This window comes from Triturus cristatus, chromosome 5_2 (assembly GCF_964204655.1).
Source record: "Triturus cristatus chromosome 5_2, aTriCri1.1, whole genome shotgun sequence".
Taxonomy (NCBI): domain Eukaryota; kingdom Metazoa; phylum Chordata; class Amphibia; order Caudata; family Salamandridae; genus Triturus; species Triturus cristatus.
The window spans coordinates 799,024,105-799,051,950 of NC_140588.1; the positions used below are offsets into that span (position 1 = coordinate 799,024,105).

General features: G+C 40.7%; 1 protein-coding gene across 1 annotated transcript in view; it reads left to right on the top strand.

The window, feature by feature from the left end:
• The window catches only part of ADGRG4 (adhesion G protein-coupled receptor G4), a 1,724,535-nt gene that overhangs the window by 1,170,125 nt on the left and 526,564 nt on the right, over positions 1-27,846 (top strand). Inside the window, exon 20 of the mRNA XM_085607949.1 lies at positions 25,099-25,144. Coding sequence (XP_085464075.1) covers positions 25,099-25,144 — 46 coding nt within the window. The remainder of the gene's footprint in view (positions 1-25,098; positions 25,145-27,846) is intronic.

Sequence of the window (27,846 nt, forward strand, 5' to 3'; positions counted from 1 at the left end):
TTATTGGCCTTAGGAGAGGGGCCCTATGGCCCCCTTTCCCCTCTAAAAAACCAGGCCAGCCACGCCCCGGGGCATGGGGTCCCTGGGGCCAATAGTGGCCCCCTCCCTTTTATATTTGAAAAAATAAATAAATACAACCAGGCCCTATGGCCCCCTTCCCGTAAAAAAAAGAAAGATGCTCAGGCACTGGGAGATGGGGTCCTCAGGGCCCAAAAATAATATAGGGGAGGGGGAGCCACACAGCCCCCCTTCTAAAATGTAAAAAAAGCTGGTGTCTTGCATGAGGCCCCGCCCCTTCCCTGCACCACTGTCCAAACGTGCCTCCTGGCGCATTCTAAGTTGGGGATTAAGTCCCCTTGAATCCTGAGGGTCCCTGGGGGCCAACTAGCCCACCAGGTACCTTCAGCAAGCCCCACACAGTGGGATTGCTGAGAGGTGATCTGACGCCACGCCCCTTTTTACACCACTCTGCAAACGTGCCTCTTGTTGTACTGCTGGGGGGGCGATGAGGTTCTCTTGTGTCATGAGGACCTCAGGACACAAGTGGACTTCATCCCTCAAGCAGCAGTGCACCAGGGGGCGCGTTTGCAGAGTGGTGTAAAAAGGGGGCGTGCCCTTGGACCACCCTCCGATATTCAGCTGTGTGGGGCTTACTGGAGGTACCTGGTGGGCTAATTGGCCCCCAGAGACCATCAGGAAGGAAGGGTACTTCATCTCCCAACCAAGAGCGCACGAGGAGGTGCGTTTGCAGAGTGGTGGACAAAGGGGGTGTGGCCTGTGTCTACCTATCAGCAATCCCACTATCTGGGGCATACTGGAGGTATCAGGTAGGCTAGTTGGCCCCTAAGGACCCCCAGCAGCGAAGTGGGCTCATCCAAGAGGGCACCAGGGAGTGTGTTTGCAGAGTAGTGGGGAAAGGGTGTGTGGCTTGCTATGAGAACTTAGCAATGCTGCTGTGTGGGACTTACTGTGGGAAATAGGAGGGGTAGGTGTCCCCCAAGACTGTCCATGGGGGCCAACTACCCCTCCTGTTACTTCCACTAAGTCCAACACAGTGGGATTGCTAAGAGGTCTTTGGGGGCTTTACCCCCCCTTTCTCCACCACTCTGCAAACGCACCTCCTGGCACAGTACTGTTTGGGGGATGAAGTCCACTTTACTCCTGATGGACTTTGGGGGCTAAGAAGCCCTCCTGGTACCATTTGTAGGTCTTACGCAGCGGAATTCCTGAGCTCTGGTTGGAGGCCCAGCTCCCCTTTCTCCACCACTCTGCAAACGTGACTACCAGTTAAAGAAGCACTTGTAATTTAATAGGTCTCACATTTGCAAGAGTTAGAGCTAATGGCGTTGCAAATGTAAATGTTTTTTACTCATGTTTTTTGGAGTGGAGTGGATGGACATTGTGTGTAGTGGAATTATGTGGTATGTTGTGCAGTGAAAGTATGTGGATAGTATGTGGAATTTAGTGTATAGGAATTATGTAGAGTGGGACTTCTGTGTTATGGAGATCAATTATGTGGTATGATAGTCTTTGTTGTGGAGCAGTAACCTCAGGTTTAGTCTTCCTTATTTCCATAGAAGCTAAACTATGAACTCAATGAGCCAAACAAAAGGAATCACTGAGGAGCACTTCTGGACCTAGTCAGAGGTATGAGCAGGGCCACTGGAATTATGTGACTGTTTGGCTGCACCACCTTTTGCGCAATTATTAATTTTCCACATTAGCCACATAATCCATCATCTGAAGCCTAATCTGCAGATTTGAACAAAAAAGCCTTGTTTCTAGCTTAAATGTAACCAAAAATGCAGCGACAAGTGTTACAGCATGATGGAAGGTCCTTTGTAAACCTAGAATGGTCACCTGTTACTTATTGCTAAATGTGGGTATTACATTGGTACTAATGGTGTGCAAGCCACTCTTGCTTCTTCCTACTCCTCCCTTGCCTCTTTCTGCATTTCTGTTGTTTCTTTCTGCACCTTTCTTTTTTCTGCACTTTTCTTGCCTCCTCCTGCACTTCTCTTGTACTTTCTGCTCCTCTTTTTGTCTCTTTCTGTACCTCTGTTGCCTCTTTCTACACCTTACTTGCTTCTTTGTGTACACCTCTTGCCTCCTTCTGCACCTTACTTGCTTCTTTGTGCACCCCTCTTCCCTCTTTCTGCACCACTGTTCCTTCTTTCAGCACTTCTTTTGTTTCTATCTGCACCTCTATTGCTTCTTTCTGCACCTCTTACCCCTTTCTGCATGTCTGTTGCTTCTTTCTGCACTTCTCCTACCTCTTTCTCTGCCCCTCTTCCTTCTTTCTGCATCTCTGTTGCTCCTTTCTGCACTTATCTTGAGTCTTTCTGTACCTCTCTTGTTTCTTTCTGTACCCCTTGTGCCTCTTTCTGCACCCCTCTTCTCTTTCTGTATACCTCTTCATACTCCTCTTTTCCTTCTTTCTGCACTTCTTTTGTTACTTTCTGCGACTCTTTTGCTTCATTCTGCACCCCTCTTGCCTCTTTCTGCACCACTTTTCCCTCTATTTGCACTACTATTCCTTCTTTCTGCTGTTCTCTTGTTGTTTTCTGCACCTCTCTTGCCTCTTTTTGCACTTCACGTGCCTCTTTCTGCACTTCCCTTGCTTCTTTCTATACCTCTGTTTCTTCTTTCAGCAATTCTCTTGCCTCTTTCTGCACTTCTCTTGCTTGTTTCTGTACCGCTCTTGCTTCTTTCTACACCTCTGTTTCCTCTTTCTGCTCCTCTGTTGCTTCTTACTGCACCCTATTAGCCTCTTTCTACGCTTCTCTTCCTTCTTTCTGCACCTCTGTTGCTTCTTTCTGTACCCCTATTGCCTCTTTCTGTAACCCTCTTCCCTCTTTCGGCACCTCTCTTGCCTCAGCCTGCCCACATGTTCCCTCTTTCTGCACCCCTTTTGCCTGTTTCTGTAATTCTCTTGCCTCTTTCTGCACTCCTCTTGCTTCCTTTTGCACCTCACTTGCCTCTTTCTGCAACTCTCTTGCCTCTTTCTGCAGTTCTCATGCCTCCTTCTGCATCCCTCTTGCCTCTTTCAACACTTCTCATGCCTGTTTCTGCACCTCTCTTGTCTCTTTCTGCACCTCTCTTGCCTCTTTCTGTACCTCTGTTGCTTCTTTCTTCACCTCTCTTGCTTCTTTGTGCACCCCTCGTGCCTCTTTCTGCACCCTTCTTCCCTCTTTTTGCACCCCTCTTGGTTCTTTCTGCACCACTGTTGCATCTTTCTACGCTTCTCTTGCTTCTTTCTTTACCTCTCTTGTTTTTTCTGCACCACTCATGCTTCTTTCTGCACTCCTCTTCCATCTTTCTCCACCCCTGTTCCTCCTTTCTGCTCTTCTTTTGTCTCTTTCTGCAACTCTCTTGCCTGTTTCTGCACCCCTCTTCCTTCTTTGTGCAACTCTCTCACCTCTTTCTACAGCTCTCTTTCCTCTTTCTGCACCACTCTTGCCGCTTTCTGTACCTCTGTTGCTTCTTTCTACACCTCTCTTGCTTCTTTGTGCACCCCCCGTGCCTCTTTCTGCACCCTTCTTCCCTCTTTTTGCACCCCTCTTGGTTCTTTCTGCACCACTGTTGCATCTTTCTACACTTCTCTTGAATCTTTCTTTACCTCTCTTGTTTCTTTCTGCACCACTCATGCTTCTTTCTGCACTCCTCTTCCATCTTTCTCTACCCCTGTTCCTTCTTCCTGCTCTTCTTTTGTCTCTTTCTGTACCTCTCTTGCTTCTTCCTGCACCCCTCTTCCACCTTTCTGCACCTCTGTTTCTTCTTTCTGCACTTCTTTTGTTTCTTTCTGCAACTTTCTTGTTTCTTTGCACTCTTTGTGCACCTCTGTTGGTTATTTCTGTACCCCTTTTGCTTCATTCTGCACTTCACTTTCCTCTTTCTGTACCCCTCTTGCCTCTTTTTGCACCACTGTTGGTTCTTTCTGCACTGCTCTTGCTTCTTTCTGCACCTTTGTTCCCACTTTCTGCACCTCTCTTGCCTCAGTCTGCCCACCTGCCTCTTTCTGTGACTCTCTTCCCTCTTTATGCAGTTTTCTTGCCTCCTTCTGCACCTCACTTGCTTCTTTTTGCACCTCTGTTGGTTCTTTTGCACTGCTCTGGCTTCTTTCTGTACCTCTCTTGTAAACTTCTGCACCCCTCTTGTGTCTTTCTGCACCCCGCCTTCCTGTTTCTGCACCGTTCTTCGTAGTTTCCATACTGCTCTTGTTTCTTTCTGCATATGTGTTGCAAATTTCTGCACCCCTCTTGCCTCTTTCTGCACCCTTCTTACCTCTTTCTGTACCTCTCTCGCCTCTGTCTGCATCCCTCTTGCCTCTTTCTGTAGCTCTCTTGCAACTTTCGGCACTCATGGTGCCTCTGTGTACACCTCTCTTGCCTCTTTCTGCTCCTCTCTTGCCTCTTTCTGCATCTCTCTTTCTGCACCCCTCCTGCATCTTTCTGCACCTCTATTCCTTCTTTCAGCACTTCTTTTGTTTCTTTCTGTACCTCTCTTGCTTCTTTCCACACCTCTTCCCCCTTTCTGCATGTCTGTTGCTTCTTTCTGCACTTATCTTGCCTCTTTCTCCGCCCCTCTTCCTTCTTTCTGCATTTCTGTTGCTTCTTTCTGCACTTATCCTGCGTCTTTCTGTACCTCTCTTGTTTCTTCCTGTATCCCTTGTGCCTCTTTCTGTACCCCTCTTCTCTTTCTGTATTCCTCTTGCCTCTTTATACACCTCTTTTCCTTCTTTCTGCACTTCTTGTGTTACTTCCTGCATCTCTTTTGTTTCTTTCTGCACTGCTCTTACCGCTTTCTCTATCCCTCTTCCCTCTTTCTGCACCTATGTTGCTTCTTTCTGCACCTCTCTTGTATCTTTCTCTATCCCTCTTCCCTCTTTCTGCACCTCTGTTGCTTCTTTCTGCACCTCTCTTGCTTCTTTGTGCACTACTCTTGCTTTTTTCTTTACCTCTCTTGTTTCTTTCTGCATCACTCATTCTTCTTGCTGCACCCCTCTTCCATCTTTCTCCACCCCTGTTCCTTCTTTCTGCTATTCTTTTGTTTCTGTCTGCACCTCTCTAGCTTCTTTCTGCACCCCTCTCGCCGCTTTCTCCACCACTCTTCCATCTTTCTGCAGCTCTGTTTCTTCTTTCTGCACTTCTTTTGTTTCTTCTGCAACTTTCTTGCTTCTTTCTGCACCGCTCTCGCCTCTTTCTCCATCCCTCTTTCTACACCTGTTGCTTCTTTCTGTATCTCTCTTGCCTCTTTGTGCACCCCTCTTCCCTCTTTCTTCACCCCTATTGCTTCTTTCTGCTCTTCTCTTGCTTCTTTCTGTACCCCTCGTGTTTCTTTCTGTACCCCTTTTCCCTATTTCTGCACTTCTCTTGCCTTTGTGTGCAACCCTGTTCCCTTTTTGGGCACCTCTTTTGCCTGTTTCTGCAACTCTCTTGCCTCTTCATACACTTTTCTTGTTTCTTTCTGCACCCCTGCAGCTTCTTTCTGAACTTCTCTTGCCTCTTTCTGTACCTATATTGCTTCTTTCTGCACTTCTCTTGCCTCTTTCTGCACCCCTCTTCCCTCTTTCTCTACCTCTGTTGCTTCTTTCAGTACTTCTCTGGCTTCTTTCTGCACCTCTCTTGCTTCTTTCTGCTCCTCTCTTGCCTCTTTCTGTACACACAGGGCTACTTTTAAACTTTTAAACGCTCAGCAGTGCCCACATGCAAGTGCAGAAAAGGGCTGCTGGCCACTAAACTTCAATGCCCTATTATATGCCACGGACTTAGAGGTAGTTTTAATACCCCTGTCCTATTATGTACTAGGGCCTTACAGGGGTGGTCATGCCAATCACAGGGATACCCCAACCCATAGTGTGCACAAGTGTATGTAGGGGTTTCCACTGTATTCTAAGTGTCTTTCAGCATAGCACTGGCTCCAGGCCTGGTTAGGCAGAGCCCAGGGTCAGTCAGAGTCAGTTACCACCAGTACCAGTCAGCAAAAAGTTAGGGGATGCCCAGGGCACAGGATGACTTTGTAACAAGGCCTCTTTTTGCACCTCTGTTGGTTCAAACTGAATATCTTTCTGCATCTTTCTTCCTCTTTCTGCACATATCCTACCTCCGTAAGCATAGTTGGAAATAAGCATTTAAAAAACCTTAGAAATTAACTGAAAATACCACAGGTTTCAGGGGCGTTATAGTTAGGAATTTTCATTTAAAAAAACTTGGAAATTGACTGAAAAAAACATAGGTTTCAGGGACGTTATAGTCAGAAATTAGCATTTAAAAAACATTTTAAATTCACTTAAAAAACAATAGGTTTCAGGGACGTTATAGTTAGAAGTAAGCATTTTAAAAAGCTTTTAAATTCACAGAAAAACGCATAGGTTTCAGGACATTAAAATTAGAAATTAGCATTTAAAAAACCTAAGAAATTCACTAAAAAAACACGGGTTTCAAGGACTTTATAGTTAGTTGGATATTTCAGTCGTACAAATCCAGAGAAATTCAGCCGTTATAGTTAGTTGCGCTAACTATAACTTGTGCCCCCGCAATGCACTGCTGATGTCGTCAAATATTACAACATTCATGACATGGTCAGTGACATCACTGCAGGCTTCCACCCCATGGTGCCTTACTACCATGCAAGATTCATGCTGAGATGGAAAGGTCCCCTGTATAGTGATGGGTGTGCACCTCTTCCCCTGAGCTTCCCATCAATATGGCTGTTTGAATCCCTGGTAGCAATTTATGGTCATTGGCAAACACGGATCATTTGTGTGATGACCTAGGGCTATCTCATGGTAGCATTGTCTTGTTAGACCAGGAGGGCAGACCAAGCGCTACCCTCGTTACGGTAAAGAGCTACTTCCCTTATGAGGAGTTAAGGTACACAAGTGCGGTGGTACAGCATCCCGGATTTATTTTTAATAGTGATAATTAGGGTGAACAGACCTTTTTACCTGTGCCACTGGAGTAGTGCCTATCTGCCCACTCATGGAGAGGTCCACTGCTGAGTACTTTACTCATCCTTGGCCTACTTGGTGATTGTGTGTAGCGCTGGACAGCGCATGATACTTACATGCACCTGCTGAAACTTATGTGTGCCTGTGCATGGTACACAACATGAAAGCCTCTTGGTTCCATTTTAGAAGCTCCAGGCCTGGAAAGGGTAGTGGAAGTGAGGACAGTGACCCTCAGATAGGAGATGTGGTTTGCTGGCATTCTTGTGGACTGGGCCTATCAGCAAGGCCTGTGCTTATTTTCAGGGAGATAGTGGTTCTAAAAAGGTTGCTACTGTAGAACTAGGGAATTATGAAAGAGGGGTAGGCTTAGGGCTTGAACCTTCATGAAGCATATTTCACTGGCGGCTGACAGCCAGGTGTGATACATGGTTGCTCCCTTATCTTGTGTTGTGAGGCAGTCAAAATTGTGTGCTGTGGCAGATTGCCTCTTTGACAAAGGACAGGGCAAGGAGAGGAAACTTCAAAGAAGTCAATGCCCACAACAGAAAAATCAAAGGAAAAGACAATAAATCACATCTGTGTCTGGATTTGGACTACAAAGGTGGGCGCATTCACTCCACAAGTTGTTCAATAGCACGTTTTTAAGCCTGGTTCAGCGGAGAGAAGATTACCAAGACTTCTTGTTTCTAGCATCAGACTAGGAACCAAGGTCTGATAGTACCCCTGCTGGGTAAGGGGCCATCACCCAGAAAGTCATGACCATTTGCCCTGAGCCTGGAGCACCTGCCTTCTGCCTGGCCGCCAAGACAAGTAGATCCTTTGATCAGGAGTAGAGTGCCCGGAGGGAGCAAGACCCAGTCGAGATCCTACTGGGTGGATTCTGGTGAGCAGAGTATGAGACACTCGGTCTGGTAGGACCATTGCTAAAGTACAAGCCAAAGTCATGATTGCCCATGTGCCGGAAGGGGGGCACCGTGAAGCTAGAGCAGTTACTCTTGTGCACCCCATTTGACCAAGAAGGGGGCCACCATGAAGATAAGCCTGTCACTAATGTTCAAGCTGAAGTTGGCAAGCCCCGTGTGACCAGGAGGCGGGCCGCTGTGAAGTTTGTAGCCCTGGATCGTCGTGCAAGGATGCTGTGAAGAACACTTACTGATTGCTGCAGGAGCTGAGAGTGGATGTCCGGCACTGATGCAAGCTGTCTGAAGACTGAGTAGGCCCGATGCGCCATTGGGAAAAGACCATGAGAGGTCACAGGCCAGCATCATGGGGATACCGGAACCCCTGAAGAAGCACCTCCTCTGCTTATCTGCTGCCATTGGGTTGGGTAAGACTATTCTAGGTTATCAGGACTGCTGAGGACTTGCACCTAGCGCTACTAACATTGACGCTTTTGGCCAAAATGTTCAATTGTTGTGTGTGGACTAGCGTGGGCCACGTCTAGAATTTGCCTCTGTTTTTGAATGGGGAATAACCAGCCCTATTAGCAGAGAGAGAGAGACTTAGGAAGTCCGCCAGGACAGCACTAAAACACCAACCTTAGGAGACTGTGGGTATTATTTAATGTTTTATTTCTATGCTTTCTGTGTTTACAAGCTTAGTACAGCAGTACCGGGGGATGGATACCTGTGCAACGTGTACCAAAAGAGTACCACAGTTTCCCAAAAATGTTAAAACTATACAAAAGAATGAAGACAATGTAGGCTGTTGTGAACCCCTGCTGTGCAAAGCTGAAATAGTTCTAGGCAAATCAACAAAAAAAATGTCAATGGAATATGTGTCTGAATAGTGACTGTCACTGTGTAACATATACCTAAATATATATTCACTGAAAAAAAGGTTGAAGGTATGTAGTAGTTAGGTAAAATGTCAGTTGAAACATATCATTTTAAACAAATACAAACCATTGAAATTCACCAGTTATAATTACCTCAAGTAGCTACAATGCGTTCCGTAAAGTAACTATAATGTGCACCCCTGAGCAGTGTACACTGTTGTCATCAATGATGTAATTTCAGAAGTTGCAATGATGTTATCAATAGTGTCATAGAACATGTAATGAGTTATGTAGTATTGATGGTTATTAACAGTGCACAACAAAGCCCAAGCAAGTGCATACAGCTCACTATGTAGTGTTACAATATAAAGGGTGTCATTTTAAGTAAGGCAAACCTACAGACCTTGTCAAATGGTCAGATCACCAAAAGATAAAAAGTGAGCCTGTTGACTTTATGAAGGGGTTTCAGCTTATCAACATATATATGTGTGTGTATGTCCAAAAATCACCAAACAGTACAATCAAATTAATGTTTCATTAATTCACACAGTGCAATGTTTGAAAAAAGTGATTGTCATACAAAATGAAATAAAGTTTTATTTAAAAAAATATATATATATATTTGAGCCCTTTCTTTTAACATTCTTTCCCCCACAAAATTCAGCTATCAACAACCCACAATGGGCTAGGCACTCCGGCTGCAGAGCACAGAGCACTGGCTAAGAGTGTTAAAATAATATAGTAAGTTCTCCTTGTGTCATGGTTTTAAAGGCCCATGAGATTTACTTTTTTGTTCTGTTGCTGGGGGGAGGAGTGGTTTGCTGCACTCCCTGCAGCCCCCACAATTTAAAAATATGCTTGATGGTGCCCCTGCCCCTTGTAGGAATAACACCTGGATCTTAAAAATGTAAATAAGAAGCCCTCCCCAGGCATTATGGGGCGCTCCTTTCTAGGAGCAGCTAATAATGCATGAGAGCGCCCTGCTTCTTATTTACTATTCATTTATTTGTTAACAATTGGGTTTAGAACATTTTTTAACACCTTTGCAGTGGTGCACAAACAGAGCTAATAATATTACTTCTAGACCAGGGCTATTGTGACCCACCAAAATTTGGGAAACACTGCAATCTTATGGATTATAATCAGTTTTAACTGAAAACCAGAAACACTAATTATATGCTTTTGTTGGGAACTGAGTGTTGGGAAAATGTTAAAAAAAGAAGTGAAATCCATTGATTCATTCAGACATTATGAGTGAAAAACTTATTCTAGTGACCATTTTTTAATTTGATGGCTGATGGCATTGGGGCCATTGCTCCAAACCATAAATTGCAATTGGGTTATAAAGAATACTTCTGCCAAGTTTCATGCTTTTACAAAAAAGATAGTCAATTTTAGGAACATGCTCCGAACTAATACCATTTCAAGAGCTATAAACAAACATTAGTCCTCCAAACATACAGGGTCTGCCTATAGAGTGGTTAATTGAACTCCCCTTCTTGGACTGCTTAGAACAATGATCTATAGTGCCTTGACTGAGTACAACATGACATATGACTAACTGGTAGATATGAAATTGTATTTCCTATTCTTATTGCAACTATCTTCAGGCTCAACTCTTACTTCTCCTCTGTCTGCTTCCCCTCCTGTTCAGTGATGCAGTTTCCTTCAAACACAGCATGGGGTCTAAGAATTCACCAACATACACAACATCTTTACTAAAATGTCTGTTTGTTGCCTTGGATAACTCTCTGGTTAGTTTCTATAGCTATCATGGTACCTTAGTACTATTCAGTATCTAATCTTAAAAAGCTAACATTAATGTGGCTGCCAAATGTGCCATCAGGTTGATCTAACAAAATAAGATCACTTTACCTTATATTTACCTTATTTAGAATTATTGTAGAGCCGTACTTTACCATAATGGTGTCCATACTGTACAGTACAATATCAGGTCAAGATGCATGGAATCCTGTACATGGTACAAATCAACCAGATAGACATATTAAATACATCACTTCAGTGCAAGGAGTAAAGAGAAGGAAAAGACATTGAGCTGAGAGGAAAGAGGGATAATGTTGCTACAAGTGGAATTGGAAGTAGGTAGGCCTCTAAGGGTGGCACAACAGGGGTTTATGGGAGAAAGGCGAGGTACAGACGGAGTAACGCTAAACTGTATCATGTGTCAAGTTATCAGTTCACTTGCCTTTTAATGTCTAACAAGTGCAGGAAACACATATATAAATGGTGTAACCTAAAGCAACAGGTTCAGAAATGGAAACAAGCAATGGCACTGCGGATCTGTCTTGATATTCAAATGCTTCTTTGGTCACTGCTATTGTCTTGGCAAATGCCTGATGCTTTTAAAATTCACCAGCTTTGGCAAAGCAAGTAGAGGTGACTAACCTTCTTGAAAGTCTATTTGATATACTTTCAGCATGGTGTAAAACAACATTGTGGCCATTGTGAAAGTATAGAAAATAACATCCTGTTTCGAGTAGGCCACCACACTGTGTTGGGTCACATAGACAAGCAACATCCGTCATCTTGAAAATTTACAACATGATATTTTGATACTTTCAAGACGGCCCACACATTGCAACACATCACATTTTGTCGCATCATGTTCCATCATTCCACACAGCGTCATTCAAAATGGCAGCCATTTTAAAGATATAACAAATAGACTTTCAAGGTTATTGGGGGCCACTTTTGGCTTTGTCTATGCAAGCACATTTAAAAAGCATCTGGCATTGACAAAGCCAATATTGATGGACTTTTGGCCAGGTTTTCACTATTGAAATATCATATACAGCATCAACAAGCTCACACCCCAAACACTTGCTCACTCATTGGGACCCACTCACAACTCAAGCCCCTATCTTCATCATGATCTCGGTGCACTCAGGGGCACCCATGGACCTCTGAATTCTTGAATGCCCCTATGACCTTAGTCTCCTTCTCTGAGGACTGGAAACATGCTGAAGTGAGGCCCCTCCTAAAGAAACCTTTCACCGACCCAGCAGAGCCAAAAAAACTACCACCCCATCTCTTTGCTTCTCTTTCTAGCAAAGGTTCTCGAGAAGGCAATCAACCAGCAACTCACAATAACCTCCTGGACCCCTCTCAGTCAGGATTCAGAGCCACCCATACCACTGAGAAAGCCCTGATCGCAGTCACTGATGACATCAGTACCCTCCTGGACCACAGCGAAATAGCAGCCCTCATCCTACTGGTCCTATCAGCTTCCTTCGACATCAGATTTTGATCAACAAACTTCACCACATCGTAATTTAGCAAGACGCCCCCAAATAGATCACCTCATACCTCACCGTAAGACCCCAGAGAATCTGTCTCACCTTAGAACCCAAGAAGATCATTTGTGGCATCCCCCAAAAATATTCCCTCATCCCCACCCCCTTCAACATATACATGACAGGCAATCACCGTGGACTAAACATCATCTTCTACGCTGTCGCCACCCAGCTCATGCTCTCACTGTCAGAAAACCCCTCTAAAATCAGAGCCAACTTCTTCAGATACATGATGAACGTTGCAGAGTGCATAAAGGACAAATGTCTCAAACTCAAGACAGGCAAGACGGAAGTACTCAGCTTTGGTAACAGTACCTCGCCATGGAACGACGCATGGTGGCCTGCTGAATTCGGCCCTTTTACCGCCCGACAGACCATGTACACAACCTCAGCATCATCTTGGACAGCAAGCTATCCATGAAGAAACAGGTAAATGCACAACCTACGCATGGTCTGCAAGATCTTTAGGTGGATCCAAGTCAACACCAGAAGGACCGTGACGCAGGCCCTCATCATCAGCAGGCTGGACTATGGGAACTCACTCTAAGCAGGAATCACCACACGCCACCAGAAGAGACTACAGACAATACAAACTCAGCTGTGAGACTCATCCTCAACCTCCCCAGATGGACCCAGATCACACCCTACCTGGCTCCCAGCCCGGAAGAGATTCCAGTTCAAGATGTTGACCGACGCATGCAAGGCCCTGCACAATGCAGGACCAGCACACACCAACAAATGCATGACCTTCCACCAATCGACCATACACCTAGGATCCATCTCCCTCTTCCTCGCAGACAACTCCGAATCTGCCGAGCCAATATATGAGGACACTAATTCTCAGACCAGGCGACTAAAGCCTGGAACACCCTTTCCCTGTACCTGAGGACTGCCCCACCGCTCCAGCAGTTCAGGAAAGGACTCAACACCTGGCTGTTCGAATGAACAGATCACCACAAAGCTGTTAGCATCCCCAGCGCCTCAAAACTCTTATGGGTGATTTGCTGCACTTTACAAATCCTGATTGATATACATACATACATCAGGGAAAGGGGAAGCAGGAGTTGGGAGAAGGGAAAGGGAGTGGAGAGAATCATGGCAGTAGGGAAAGAGAGCAGGAGGACGGGCGAGAAAGGTTAAGAAAGGCAGAGAGTGAGCATAAAACCGAGTCGCAGCTGTTGGACATTTGGAGTAAAGGTTGCATGAGACTGGATATTGAGGTTGTGGGAGTAAGGGAAAAAGTGCAAGGGTGATCCATGTGCACTGAGAGGCAGCAAAAGAAGCAGGACATGCAATATCATTGAGTGCTAAATAAAAAATTAAAAAATAATTCAATAAAAGTAGATCCATTATGTCAGCAGTGGAAGGTGGTATCTCAGCCAATCAAGAACAAGGTTAAAGAAGAAATGCAGAATAAACTCAAGAATAAGGAGGAACACCATCCAATAAATAGCCGGGAAATTAGATAGACAAGAAAGTAATCCAAAAGTAAGCAAGGGTAGACCCAAAATGTACTTGATGTAGGATTGTATGCAATGATGTCTACGAGTAAGTTAAAGCTACCTGCAGACAAGTAACTTAAAAGCAGATTCAGTCATAGGAGTATGGAACTATTCAAAGATGGAAAGCCCCATAGCACTGTGGAAGATGTGGTCTTTGAATTTTTTATCTATTTCCTTTTCCTATCTTGGTTTATGTAGAAACCACTTAACATCTTTCTGTGAGGTAATCTTTCATTTAAGCTGTCAGTAAAATTCAATGTTCACTTAAGTAATTTACTGATATCACAACAATCAACCAAGGGACTTTCAGATGGCTTCCTTATGAACACACTACAAAACGTCACAGTATTTAGAACAAATGTATATTGAGAATTGCTATTAATGTTTATGTGTATTACGTTATCAGCCTTGACTTATTCTGTTCACTTAAATTCAACCTAAAGACCAATCCTACATAGGCCAATATTGCGAAAGCCTTAGCCAATTTACAAAAAGATGTCACCATGACACTGGACCTCTGTGCCTAACCAACAAAATGAAATAAAAAAGTTAGCACTTTGCAACTGTGCAGCAATCTGCGCACTCAGCATTGTTGGGACAATGTGTGGAAGGATAACATCATCATGGTTGCTTTAAGACATGAGACAGCTAGTGCTCCTCTAGTCTTCGCTGAAGTAAAAGAGATAAGAAGGGCAGGAAATGGCTAATTTAAACAACAAAGAGATAGAATATGCTTCCTTAGATACTACTTTCTACCCAACATGCATGTTGGCAAGTGCAAATGGCATGCAATGGAATACAAGCAATCTTGAATTGCAATAAAGAATTTTGAATTATTAATTCCATATGCTGTTCATTTCTAACTTTTAAGTACCACATTCTATTTGAATAAATTTGTACATAACAACTAAATTCACCCCCAAATAATATGATGGTATTAAAATTAATTAAATGTAATTGACGTTCCAAATTTGATACTACAAACAGTTTAAAACTATATTTAGCAACACATCCGATGATATGTACCTTCAAGTAGAAAAGTACAGCTGACGAAGGTAAATATTATAGAATTCTAATCTCTAGCCAACATGTTTTTTATGGATGTAGTTTTTAACGTCTTCTGGAGTTTCCTTACAAATATTTAATAAAACAAAGAGGTTGAGAAAAGAAAATATCAGAAAACAAACTATACATCAATGTATCATAAATAAATATACTTGTTTGACAACTATGAACAGCAAAAAGCCATTTTTTTTAATCTCAATTGAATTAATCACATATATAATGTACAAATACTAATTCCTTTAAATCCTTGATTTATATCAACCAGGAGAACTATACAACAAAAGCATAAAAATTATAATTTAATTCTTAGGACAATTCAAAACTTCTAAAATTATGTATTTTATGAGCAATGATTTAAGTAAACTTCAAGATAAATATTAAGACTATTTAAAATATAAAGAGCCAAAGATGTTATTCTATGCAAAGGAATGTACAAGAGCTAACAGAGAAATCCAATTCAGTATATGCCATTTGTATTCTTCCATATACAAATAATTTGACTATAGAGTTGTAGCTGACCATAGGACACACAGAGCTTTCAATCACTCCTACATCATTGGGGTTCAACTTGAAAGAATCCATTCATAAATATAAAGAAAGGTAAAATTGATATATAAATAAAATAATACATCAATAATGAGATTTCCTTTAAGATATCAGGGAAAAGTTTTTTTAATGAGTTTAAACATATAGATAATTGCCACTAACCTCCTACAAGAAATTGGCACCAAGTGCATCGCTGTATAACTAAATATTTTGGCTTCTTTACAACAACTTCTTTCTTGACAAAATGTTGATGAATACTGGAATAGTTGTGCTTCACAAATGTATTATAACTAAAAAAAATAATAGAGATAATGCCAAATGAATAAAGTATAATAATGTGAATTAGCGTATAGGACAACTTTTATTTTAGAGTTCACAATTTGGAGGCTTACCTCCTAAAGTAATAATAATCTATCCCTTTATTAATTCATGGTTGGCATGTAGTAGGCTCTTCTATTTTAGAGGCCTTAGAGACTCTCTAGAAGATTGATGTCTGACGCAACTAGATATGATAAACAGATCATAAAGACCATTTCCCTTCTGTAGACTATTAGATTGAGCTCCTTTTTCAAGGCAGTGAGCCAAGCATTGATATCACTTCCATTTACATTTAAAAGTAAATAAACAAAGAGAAAAGAATATCAAAATATATTCTATTTTTACATGAAACCCCAAATAGAAAAAGCATCATCAAAATGAAATAAGGTTGTCAATATTTTTATGCAATAGAGCTCAAATTTATTTTGCACAGACTGGCAATTTAAAAATGAAGCAGAGAAAACAATAATAACAAACTACTTAACAAAACAATAGTTCAGTATATAGATTTAAACCAAAGGGTTGAAGAAGTGAGTGTACTTCAAATAAAGTGTTAGTGCTGTAATATCTTCCATGTTAAGCCTTAATGATCATAGTTCAACTAAATTTAAAGATGTACTCAGGTTGTGAAAAAGCATCTGTATCTGTGCTTACATTTCCGAATTCCAAAAAGGAAAAGTAGGTCTCCAATGCCTTCAAGCCTTTTTTGTGTTCAATAATTGTGTAAAGGCTTTTTACATGAAAAGTTTTTCTTTTTAAATCATATCATAAAGCTGATTCTAAATATCTTAAGAACAAGGAAGGAAATACCATTATTATTGTTTCCAAAAAAAAACCAATGTATTCTGAAATCTCTCATTTAGACACTATATTCCTGATGTTATTAGATATTCCAGATATTATTAGACAAAAGAGAAAAAAAGACACTGTTTGTGTCCTTTCGTTAAAAAATGAATAACAGAATGTTTAAGAGGTTTAAATCATCAGACACCAATCTTTTAAAGATGATGTAAGATCTCTAAAAGTATTAGGTCACCTACGTGCTGACCATGTTTCAATACGTCAACAGATTAATATTGTTGCAGGAGGTAAGCCTGATAACAGTGAACTCTAAAACAAAGAAAGTTGCCGTATATAACAATTCAAACTAGTATATGTTCAGTTTATTTGGTACTTTCATTATTTCATTTTCTATGGTGATAATATATTTGTGGACCATCCAGCTATTCATGAGACTTTTGTCAAAGGGAGTTGCTGTAAAGAAGCTACAATAATTATTCACACCTTGATGCAATGGTGCACATTTCAGGTGCTGGAAGAAAGCGGGAACGAAGCGGTGGCATTTGTGAAGATCTCTGGGTATTCGCTTAACTATCACAAAATGCAAATGATTATAAATGGACTGGCAAACCCAGTTGACCCCCGGGTAACGCAATCGTCAATTTATCTGGGAGTGTAAATATATCTTCAGAATTGGATCAAATTGTACAAATTGAATTTAACCACAGTTATACAGAAAGGGAGGCAGGACTTCAATAGGATGAATCACCTGCACTTGTCAATAGTCGGGTGCTGTAATATTTTTCAAATGATTTTCCTACTGAAAGTCCTCTATTGTTTTAGATCAGTACCTCTGGAAATCGGGAAATCTTGGTTAGATGGAGACAATGGTTAATAGATTCATCAGGGCGCATGGGAAGACCAGACAAGCCCTGAAATACATGACCCTCCCTAAAGAATGAGCAGGATAGGCAGTTCCCGATTTTAGTTTGTATTATTCAGCGGTGGCCCTTCAGTATATGCGAACTTTATTCAGGGGGATCCTCTCAGATCCTTGGAATTAGGGCAGGATACCAGACATTAATGACTTAAGGGTTGCAGCTGAGGCTAAAAATGTACTCTTAAAATGTAGTGAACTAAGCTACTCTAAGAAAGTAAGGTTTAAGACCCTTCTGGCTGCATTTTGAGTATGGGTGGTGGTGAAGAGAAAAATAGGTGCTGGAAGATTGAATTACTACACCATGCTTTTTAAGAACCCAACAATCTTGGAACTTTTTCCAGACGCTCTTAGGACATGGTGGGAGGATTTAGGGGTGAAGACGATTGAGGACCTCTTTGAGGAGGCAGGACTTAGTCATTTGCAGAGCTCCAAGATAGTCATGGGATTAACAGAAAGGACTTTTTCAAATACTTGCAGATGCAGAGATTTTTAGCCCAAAAAACTGGGGGAGCAAGAGGAATAATTAAAAATGCTATTATGGAAAAATATGGGCTAAAGAGGGTTATAAAATTAGCCGGATATACAGCAAGTTGAATAGTTTGCGAAAGGACGACCTAGAGAAACAAGGAGATAAATGGAATCGAAGGCTGGGGTTGAAGGGATCGTTATTTTTAGAATCCCTAAATCTTGGAAATACAATATTATGCTCCTCAGGTCTTCAGGCACAACACTATAAAACAATCCTTGATCTCTACTACACACCAGCAAAAATAGCAAAATGGGGAGTGCTTGGTGGTACTAGATGTCCTCGCTGCCAAAGTTCCATGGTCCATATGTTTTCCTTTTGCCCATATCTGGAAGTTCTGAAGAGGGATATAGGGAAATCTTTAGATCTCTCTTTGAAGATGAAAATAACCCTAACACTCAAGCTAATGTTGTTACGGACAGTAGCCCTTGGTCGAGCGGAGCCCACCCATATTTTATGTTTCCGGCCATGGCCGTGTTAAGAATCTGCATCTCCACAGCCTGGCTGGATCTAATAGCTCCCTCATTTCACCAATGGCTCACCCGGCTCTTATCTACATTTAATTTGGAAAAAGGAGTTTATGAGTGAAAGGGCTGGAGGGCTAAAAAACTAGCAAAGAGTATATGGGCACTGATTTACCAGTGGAAGACTGATGCTGGGGCAGATTCAGATTAAATGTAAGAATTGTTTATTAATTGTATTGAATATGAGTGCTCTTATTAACTGAAAAGATCTTACTATTTTTTGTCTTGAATCTCCTCATGTATTTATCTGTTGATGTATGTATTTATTCATGTGACCTCTATAAAATCTTCAATCAAAATATTTAAAATAGCAATGGTGCAAATTGTTTCTAAAGGCTTAGTGACATTGAACTATTGTTTTACACTCATATCAAATCATTGCCCAGAAATTTCTGAAGAAAATCTCAGTGTAGCTGATTGTTATTCGTTTAATTCATTAACAAAACTAATCATCCTATACATTTATACCAGTGATAGAGGAGTTAGTGGAATCTTTGTTTTACTGCAGTCAGCTAGTACTTTATAGTCAGTGTACTTCCAAATTCAAATTATTTGAATATGAGCTATAAATATTAGTGTATGCTTAATCGATTTTCCCTGTTTGCTCATGGACATTACTTTGAAGAGAATTAAATCTTTAGATCTTGATAATATCTAATATTTACTTTTAAATTTGGTTAAACCATTGTAAATAAAGTATACTGTTGTGGATCTACTGAATTGTCCTTAAAATTAAATTATCGATTCCAAATTCTTAAGCCCTTTGTGCATAGGTGCCTGATTGATACAAATAAAGGACTTACAGAATTAGTATATTGTACATTATAAGCCTGAGTCAATCAACTGAGAAATCAAGGAGCAATTTATTCTTTTGCTGTCAATTGTTATCAAACCAGTATATTTGATGCTTTTGAAACATCAATGTGTATTTTGTGTGTTTATTATTTTTTTCCTTGTATTCATTCTATCAAATTCTGTTAGCAATGACCTTCCTGAAGTACCTGAATAAGCTGAAGACTACATCTATTAAACACATTTATTTTATTTGATTTATTTGAGAAGTTTTATATAGCGCTGGCTAGACCCGTAGGTATCAGAGCGCTTTACATATGGAATAGTGAGTTACAGGTTACATAGTTATGCAGAACGAGTAAAGAACATTGGAGAAAAGAACATGAGGTTACACAATAATGTGAGTAATTAGCGCAAACACACGTCTTATGGGGAGTGAAAGGGTAGAGGGGGGATGGTAAACAGGAGTAGGGAAGGCAGGTAGGGAAAACACAACGGGGAGGTGAGGAAAACAATGTCCGATATCTGGCTGGATAGGTGCCGATCGAGAGGTGAACCAGAGCCAAACCCCTCTATAGCTGCATAGGACAGCTCCACCGGGCATCAGCCAAGGTTGCTCAGGCACCGTGGTGGGGATAGACAGTTAGAGTTTATGCCCAGGGGGCATTGTCAAAGTTCAATCAGGAGCACCGGACACAGTGTTGCTGGTAAAGGCCGACTGCCTCATTCTCCAGCTCGCCCCAGGCCAGAGAAGAAGAGGTGGGAGGGACAATACCAACAGGATCCCAGTAGTAGGGGGACCTGGGCTGATTTAGGGTCACATACGGTGGTGCTCCAGCTTCTAGCTGTTACTCCACCGCCATCTTGGTAGCTCCTATCTAGCACAGCCACATGCTGGTTGTTATCAGTGATTAATGTTTTACGTGGGAGGCACCGATCTCCTCCTTCATTATATCCATCCTGCTGCATTGTGGAGTTTGTTGATGCTGAGGCTTTTTGATGCAGTCCTGCAGCCTCACCCCTTTCAAATTTGCGATCTTCGACAGAGTGTCGGATGCCATTTTTGAGTCAGGCACTGCAAGGCATGAGTCCGTATTGCCGCTGTTGTAAGCTTGGGGCTGTCTAGTAAATTGCTCCTCCTGCCCCTTGCTCAAATCAAGACTATGAAGCGCGTCTCCTCTTCACCGTTTGTATATATTGACCAGAGACTATGAATCTGTAATGTTGACCTGTGTTGCCTATCATTTTACACTTGAATTCATATAACACATAAGCTGATGCTGTGTTCAATGTTAAAGTGTTTGCACTATCAATATTTAAAGACCAAATTACATTTCATTGATTTTAAAATTCAGATATATTTTGGGATCAAAGTATTGGTTATTTACAAAGTTGCTTGATTAAATAATTGAGCAATTAATTATTGTGATTTCTGATGTTGGCGCTCCACCTCCAATTGTATTGATATAATGTTTCTGTCATTCAGGCTTACTGGGTGCACAGTAACAGTGCCCGGCTATTTGGTTGCTCCTTCTAATCTCCCTAACAAGTCATGGCTGTTTGAGTAACTATTAAGCATACCTTGATAAAACCAAATGGCTTCATTATAATTTCCCACTGATAAGTGGTGCAATGTTTATTGCACCAGTAAATTCAGGTGTGATAAATTTAGCATTCCCCTAAAATGTTGACACATTAAAAATGCTTGATAAATACTGGCATATTCGGCTGTTTGTGCAATAAGCACCAATATGTGAATGTTATGCCAAACATTTCTTTGCTAAATTAGGAATTGGAAATAAATATTGTTCCCCTTAGTCTCTGAACATTTCATTTATTAGATTGTATTGAGTGTGATGATTATTGCAGCCAATAAGGCCCAATATGTTTGGTCATGTATTTAAATGTTGTGGTATAGTTTGCATTATTAGCATGGTACATGAATTGTGCATTCAAGTGAGTATTATTGCTACATGAGACTATCGTTATTGTGAACTTTTAGGCACTGTATATTCTTGTTTGTTGTGTAAGTTGTACATTGAGCAATGGAGGGGAAGGTGCAATCTACTTTATACAGCGTTTACATACGTTTATGTAGTGCTTTAAGTGGTATGAATACAAATTCAGGAGTATGGGAGTCTGGCAGTGGATATTGGGGGGTGCAGGAAGAATTAGATCAAGTGTGTTGCCTTTGGAGTGAGTTGAGTTTGTTTTATAGTGTTTTATTTCTATGGTGTTGAGTAGAGAGTTAAGGGTGTCCTTCATGGCTTTGATGCTGACGTTACCAAGCAAACTGAAGTCTCAGAGGAAGGAGGGATGAGAGTGTTTGATGGAGTTAGAGTTGAAAAGGTGTGATATTTTTCCTATAACATGCTTGTGGGTTATGGGTGGTCTGTTGATGAGAAGAAAGGAGGCTGTTTTGAAGGATGAGAGGCAGGTGAAGACATCAAAAACCTAAGATGTGGCCATATTGAAGACGGTGCAGGGCCATGTTAACCTGTGTATGACTGTGAGTCCCCCTCCAGTTTTTCAGGTGTAGTGTGTGCATAGCTTGTTAGAGTGCATGTTAATGAGCATGAATTGAAAAGGGTGTTTTATAGGTGGTGTGTATTGTATTCTAGTGGGTCGTATGAGGATGAGGTTGTTGATGTTAGAAGTGCTAATATGTTTGCAGGGTCGTGGTGTGAGAGAAAGAATGGGATGTGTAGTGGTGTTTGAGAAACACATGATGATAGGTGTCTTACATTGGTAGCAGTTCTGGTCCTAGGACCTTTAGGTAAATCAGGTAAAGCCTATGTCTTGGCCATCCCATTAGCTTGTGACACTTGGGTAAAAGATACCTGGGGCCGGACACTAAAGTCTCTGGAGAGTGAAAAACAGTAGTGATGTCTCTTCCTGATTGTGTTGATCATTGGGAATTCAGAAATGTCTTGTTGTTGAGATGGATGCTGGGAAACGTAGTCTACTTACCTGGCTTTTTTAATGATGGTTTTAAAAGTGATGTAAATTCCTGTACGGATGAATGCTGGGAAATGCTGTGATATCACTTGCTGTTGGGATGGATAGTGGTAAATCTGAATATGTCTTCTTATTCAGATGGTTGCTGCGATATGAAGTTTGCTTGCTTTGTGGGAAACCAGTTATGGCCCTTCGTGTATAGATGGGGAAATGCAGTGAGGTTGCTTCCTTTTGGGATAGATGCTAAGAAATAGAGAAGTGGCTTATTGTTGAGATTCTTTAGCCAAGACTTGACTTACTGGACTGGACAAGATCATATTATTCTCTCCTCTTCCCATGGACCCCTGTTTTCCCAATCCTCTCCTTGTCTGTCTCTTATGCTGAACAAGCATGAATGCACAATTTTTGATGGCGTTGGTTAAGTGGATATTAGATTAGTATGCAGCATTTTAAGATGAGCAAAGAAGAAATCATTTGCTATCTGGCTCCTTTGACTCATGGAACGTTTTGACCGCCTAGCGTGGGCATGTTAAAAGCAATGGGATGTTGAGGCTTGGAAACAAAGCTTATTGTTGTGGCAAATATCATTCTAGCATCCATTGAAGAAGGTATAAATAATGGTCAGTGGGGAGGAATTCTATCTACATTCCAATCCTGGTACAAGACAACAGCAACTATCATCACCTTTACTGCCCATTGTGCCCTGAAGCAAGCAGGAATTATATGGGAATAGAAAGATGACATATCAAAATGTTCACCAGGTTCACATACACAGACTATTGAATTATCTTTGTGTGAGACTCACTCCTGCAATCCACTGCAAAGCAGGCCACACAGGTCTTCTTCTTTTTGCAGTTTACTGTCAAATGTTCCACTTGAAAGGAAGCACTTAACCTAAACATTAGTACCAAACTCAAGGAATATATTCTCAAGTATGCACTCCAGCCACCCCAATTATGGTCTAGTCTTGTGTTCTGTACCTAGCCACCCTGTTCTTTAGGTAATCAGACAAATACAACCCATGGGTGTTGTCCTCCTAATTGTGCTGGATCAAACGTAAGAGCTTCACCTTTTATGCATATTGAGTATTCACCACAAGAGTCTATACACATCCTGTATTGTAGAGTCGCTTAGATTATATATCTAAATAATACCTTCTGAAACCATAGGATCTCCTAGGGCATATTAAAGAGATGGTGCAAACATTTAAAATGCTCTGGAAGTTCTGCATTAAATCCTGGTTGCTCTCTTGTGAGACCCTCTTAGCATTAATTCCTACACATTTCAGAGCAACAAGCCGGCTTGTGGAGTAAATGCCTGGGTGTGTCTTTTATCACCGGTCTTCATCCATCATGGCTACCCAATGTTACTGTGAGATTTTCTGATGTTACAGAAGACTCATAAGACTTTTGAAAAGCCCCACTGTGCTGTGAGACAATAATACACTTAGTATTATAATGATGGCAGTATTCATTTTGTTGTGGAGCATTTAGTAGCAACAGGTGTGAGAAGTATCCTCCAGGTGTGAGGAGAATCCTCAAGTATGAAGGCATAGCCAGCCAACACCTAGTGTGTCTTGCTAGTGAGCGGTTCTGTTCATCCGGGAGACGACCTTTACTACGCGGGCATTTCACCGTGGTAGGTTTACAACGTGGGCTTTACAAAGCAAGTCGTTTCAACGACTTGCACTGGAGGGCGCTGTAGGCTAAGGCATAGTACGATTTACTATCCAATACCTTCCCTACTGTACGTAGACTGGTGTTGGAATAGTAAATCGTACTATCCCTAAATCCAGCGCCCTCCAGCGCAAGTCGTTGAAACGACTTGCGTTGTAAAATCCGCATTGTAAGACACCGCGATCAACATGATCGCGTAGTATCATCATACATTCGTTCATCCATGCCAACATGGCAATATGAGTCATTGTCCTGACAACATTTATGATTTGGTGACAGCAACCAATATTACAACAAGAATAACTACTGGATTGCTCCATGGCAGCATGCACCTCGTTGTTTACTAGGTGTTATTCACATCTGCAGCAGTTTGTTGCACTTAAGGTTTGAGGATGAATTAAAGCTAAAATTCTTCATAATCACCTACAAATGCTGAAGTTGCTCATTTTCAAGTAAGGTATTATTTCTTGTTATATTTTGTTTCTTTTGAAGTATTGAGACTGGAGACCCCTGCCAACCCACATCAGACTCTGTTTGCTACCAGCTACTCCTTGAGATGACTTTCCACAGTACAAATCCTAAATTCTGATGCTAACAATGCCAAAAGAGCCCAACCTCTGATATAGCTTCATTCAGTTGAAGGTCTTTGCCCCCTAAAAACTTCCAATACACTTAAGGCCTGATTTAAAGACGGGGGCTAATGGATAATGCCCCCTTAGGAATATTTAAATCTTCAAGAGGTAATTATGTTGCCACTGCTTTTGGGAGGATTATATTTGCCACTCATTTTTAACGTATCCATTTCTTGCATATGTTGCTCTGCCCATAGACTCAATGTTCTTATAATAAATGTGTATTTCCTCACGCTAAGCTCCAAATGGACACTTACCCTCACTTTATCGAATTTTTTGCAATATTTTTTAATTTTAACGTCACATGGTTTCTAATTCATACATTCTTGGCATTGTTGGAATTTCCTTTACCTCTGCTTTACTTTATTGCTTGTACGGATTTGAATTATGTATGATGTTTCTTGCCTCAAGATTTAATCCTGTGTCCAAGCTGACAAACATCGTGAAGGATACTGTAAGGAATCTTGGGTTCATCTTTGAGTTCATGTGTTGAAGACGCTAAAACTCTGCCCTCTGTTCCGCCTCTGTAAGGCCAGTGACTTACTCACTCAAACCAATCAAAGAAAATAGAAATCTGAGGAATTTTTTTTTCAATTTGAGTCACATTTCTTCGTACAGTGTTTACTAGCTTCGATGCAAATGCCGTACATGATGTTTTTAATACTTTCAAATGATTGTGCATAATGATACTATTGCTTCATTGATTTGCAATTTAGAAATGGAACATTAGTAATCTAGCACAGAAAACTGTCGGTCACTATAATAAATCCCTCGAATAATGCCATGTTTGTTCTTTCAGCGCCATGCTCCAGTTCACTGTGTATTCTGGGACTTTGAAAAAAATAGTAAGTCGAATGTTACGTTACAAGTGTTTAGATTACAGAAAAAATTTACTGAAAATTGTCGATATGTAAGAGGTATGTGCTGAAAATCTTAATGCAAGAATTAGTTGAAAAAACTGATACAATGTATAAGAAAAAGTATGTGGAATTCTGGCAATTTATATGACAAAATACCTGAGTTTGTCACCACTCCTTTCCTTTTTTCACTTATGTATTTTCAGCATTGATCTAAATAATTTATCATGAATGTGCTGTCGTATGTTTCTTTTTTGTGGCAGGAGACACTTTTCTCTTATTTGTATGCCAATATATATTTGTTTATGCCATTGTAGTAACAACCTGAAATATAATGCACCCTATTTATAAAAGTACGTTTAAATCTGGAGGTCTCCACTTAGATTTAGGTTTACAAGTTTACAAATCTTTAACCCATCACATGAGACGGTAGATACTACTTCGACTGGCTTTGCGACCACAACGTTACTATTAGTATTTTCCTGTCTGCTTGTGGAGATATCAGGTACTGGGGGAGATATTTCCATGTAGAATTGAATAGGAAAAATGAATAATTTTATTACATATAAAAACACCCTTCACTAACTCCTCTTCACCTAGGACTATCACGGTAGCAACACACAGCACACATTAGTTTATATTAATTGCTATGTTAATTGTATTATTTGCTATGTTAATTGTCCCCTTACAGTATCATGTGTATTGAACATATTACAAAGTTGGCTGTGAGTTATGTTTTATGTTAATATACAGATAATTAAATTACATTAAACTGTAATTTAATGGCTAAAATGTATTTAAAACTAAAACAAACATGATTTTATTAAAACATATTCGAGCATTGAAGATATTTAAGAATAAATGTCATTTATTTATATTTATTTTACATTAGTTCTTTTATGCTGTTAGTCTTAGTATTATTCCATGCCCTTAAAGATTTCTATAGGAATGTGCTGCAGTACCAGTGGTTGAACACATATGTTGCCTAACCAAGGCTTGGTGGAGTATATTTAAGTATGTTTTGTCAGAGGCCCTACTCCAGTAGATGTAGGTGTGTATTTTGTGAAAAGCATTGCCATACTCATTTGTGGATGTGTTTTGTATAGGCACTTCCCTCCCTAAACCTCTCCTCTAATTTCCCTAGACACCACACATTTATTTCCCTGTTATATTTTTTCAGGTTGAAAGGTTATGCAATCTTTATCACATCCAGTAGTTACTGGGAGTGATAACATTTGCATAACTAAGAATTCCAACCATTGTATAAACCTGGGTTTTTGCAGGGGTCAGAAAACATTATGAGGGCCTGTGTTGCACATTTTTGGACTGAAAGGCTCCAGTGCAGAAGCACTAAGCTGTCTTCCTCAAGATTTCCAAAACCTGACAGGCTGGCTCTACATGATTTGCAATATACTACTCCCCAGCAGTGCACTCAAACTTGCTGGTGACAGGGGTCAGCTCAAACTAAAACATTTTAGATTTTACCTGCACAGCTCTTACGGTGTGCTTGTGAAATCTATTGCATTTTATATAAATCTTAAAAAGGGCTTACCTCCGGCCCCCTTGCTTTCCTTTTTAAACCTTTTGTTTATTATTTTGCAATCCAATACTTAGATACATACAAATTCATGTTGAAGGTGAGGTATACATCATATACAACTCTATATTATTTCTAGAGATGTTAATACCAATTCATTAGACATAAAAACTGGATAAAACACTATGAACAAAATACAAGGCCCCCAATATATAAGTAAATTCATATTACTCCTTCATATGGTTAATCACAGGCCCCCAAATTGATAAACCTAGTTTCCGTTTCCATGTCCCCTTTAGAGCATATAAACTATATTCCAAATTAAAAATGACAAAGAATCTAGTCTCCAGATTTCAAATGTAGGGGTTTCTTTTTGCAACCACATGGAGGCTATACAGAGATGAGCCACCGCTACTGCTATGAAAATCAAATATCAGAATTCAAAAGCTGAATGTCCCTTAGTCACGTCGTCCCCTATACCCATCAGAATAGTGGGCGGTGTGATATTTATTTCAACTGAAGTGATTTCCGAGAGGAACTTTTGTATATGGCCCAGAAACGGAGCTAACCTCCTGCACGTATAAAAAATGAGTACAATATCGGCCAAGTCTGCCCCACATCGAAAACATTTCCCATCATTAAGTCCCCCCATTTCAACATTTTTGCAGATGTGTGATATAAATTAAATATAGTTTTAAAGTGCTGTGTTCTTAGGTTAGCTGATATTAAAATTCTCCCTGCCATATCAATTGATTGTTCTATGTGTATATCTTGACATTTCAATCAGTTCCTCCATCTTATTTTGGGCCTCTAGATCATCTCTCTGTGTGTCTAGTAAACAGTTATATATCCTGCCAATCTGTTGTTTACGTCTGATGGCCTCAACCAACATGTATAGCTCAATTCTCCTTTTTTTTCTGCCAGAAGTCCCTCATCTGGAGGAATATAAAAAATTCTGTTTTATGTAGTTTATATTTATCAGCTACAATCAGGAAGGAGAGCAGATCTCCGTCCTTATATAGGTTATCTATTCATGTAATTCCTTTATCTTTCCATTTATGAGCAACCCTATTGTAGAAGACAGCAGGTAATAAACTGGGTGTATTTATCGCTGTATAAAAACAGACCCCGTCAATTTGTAGCTTTCTCTGTA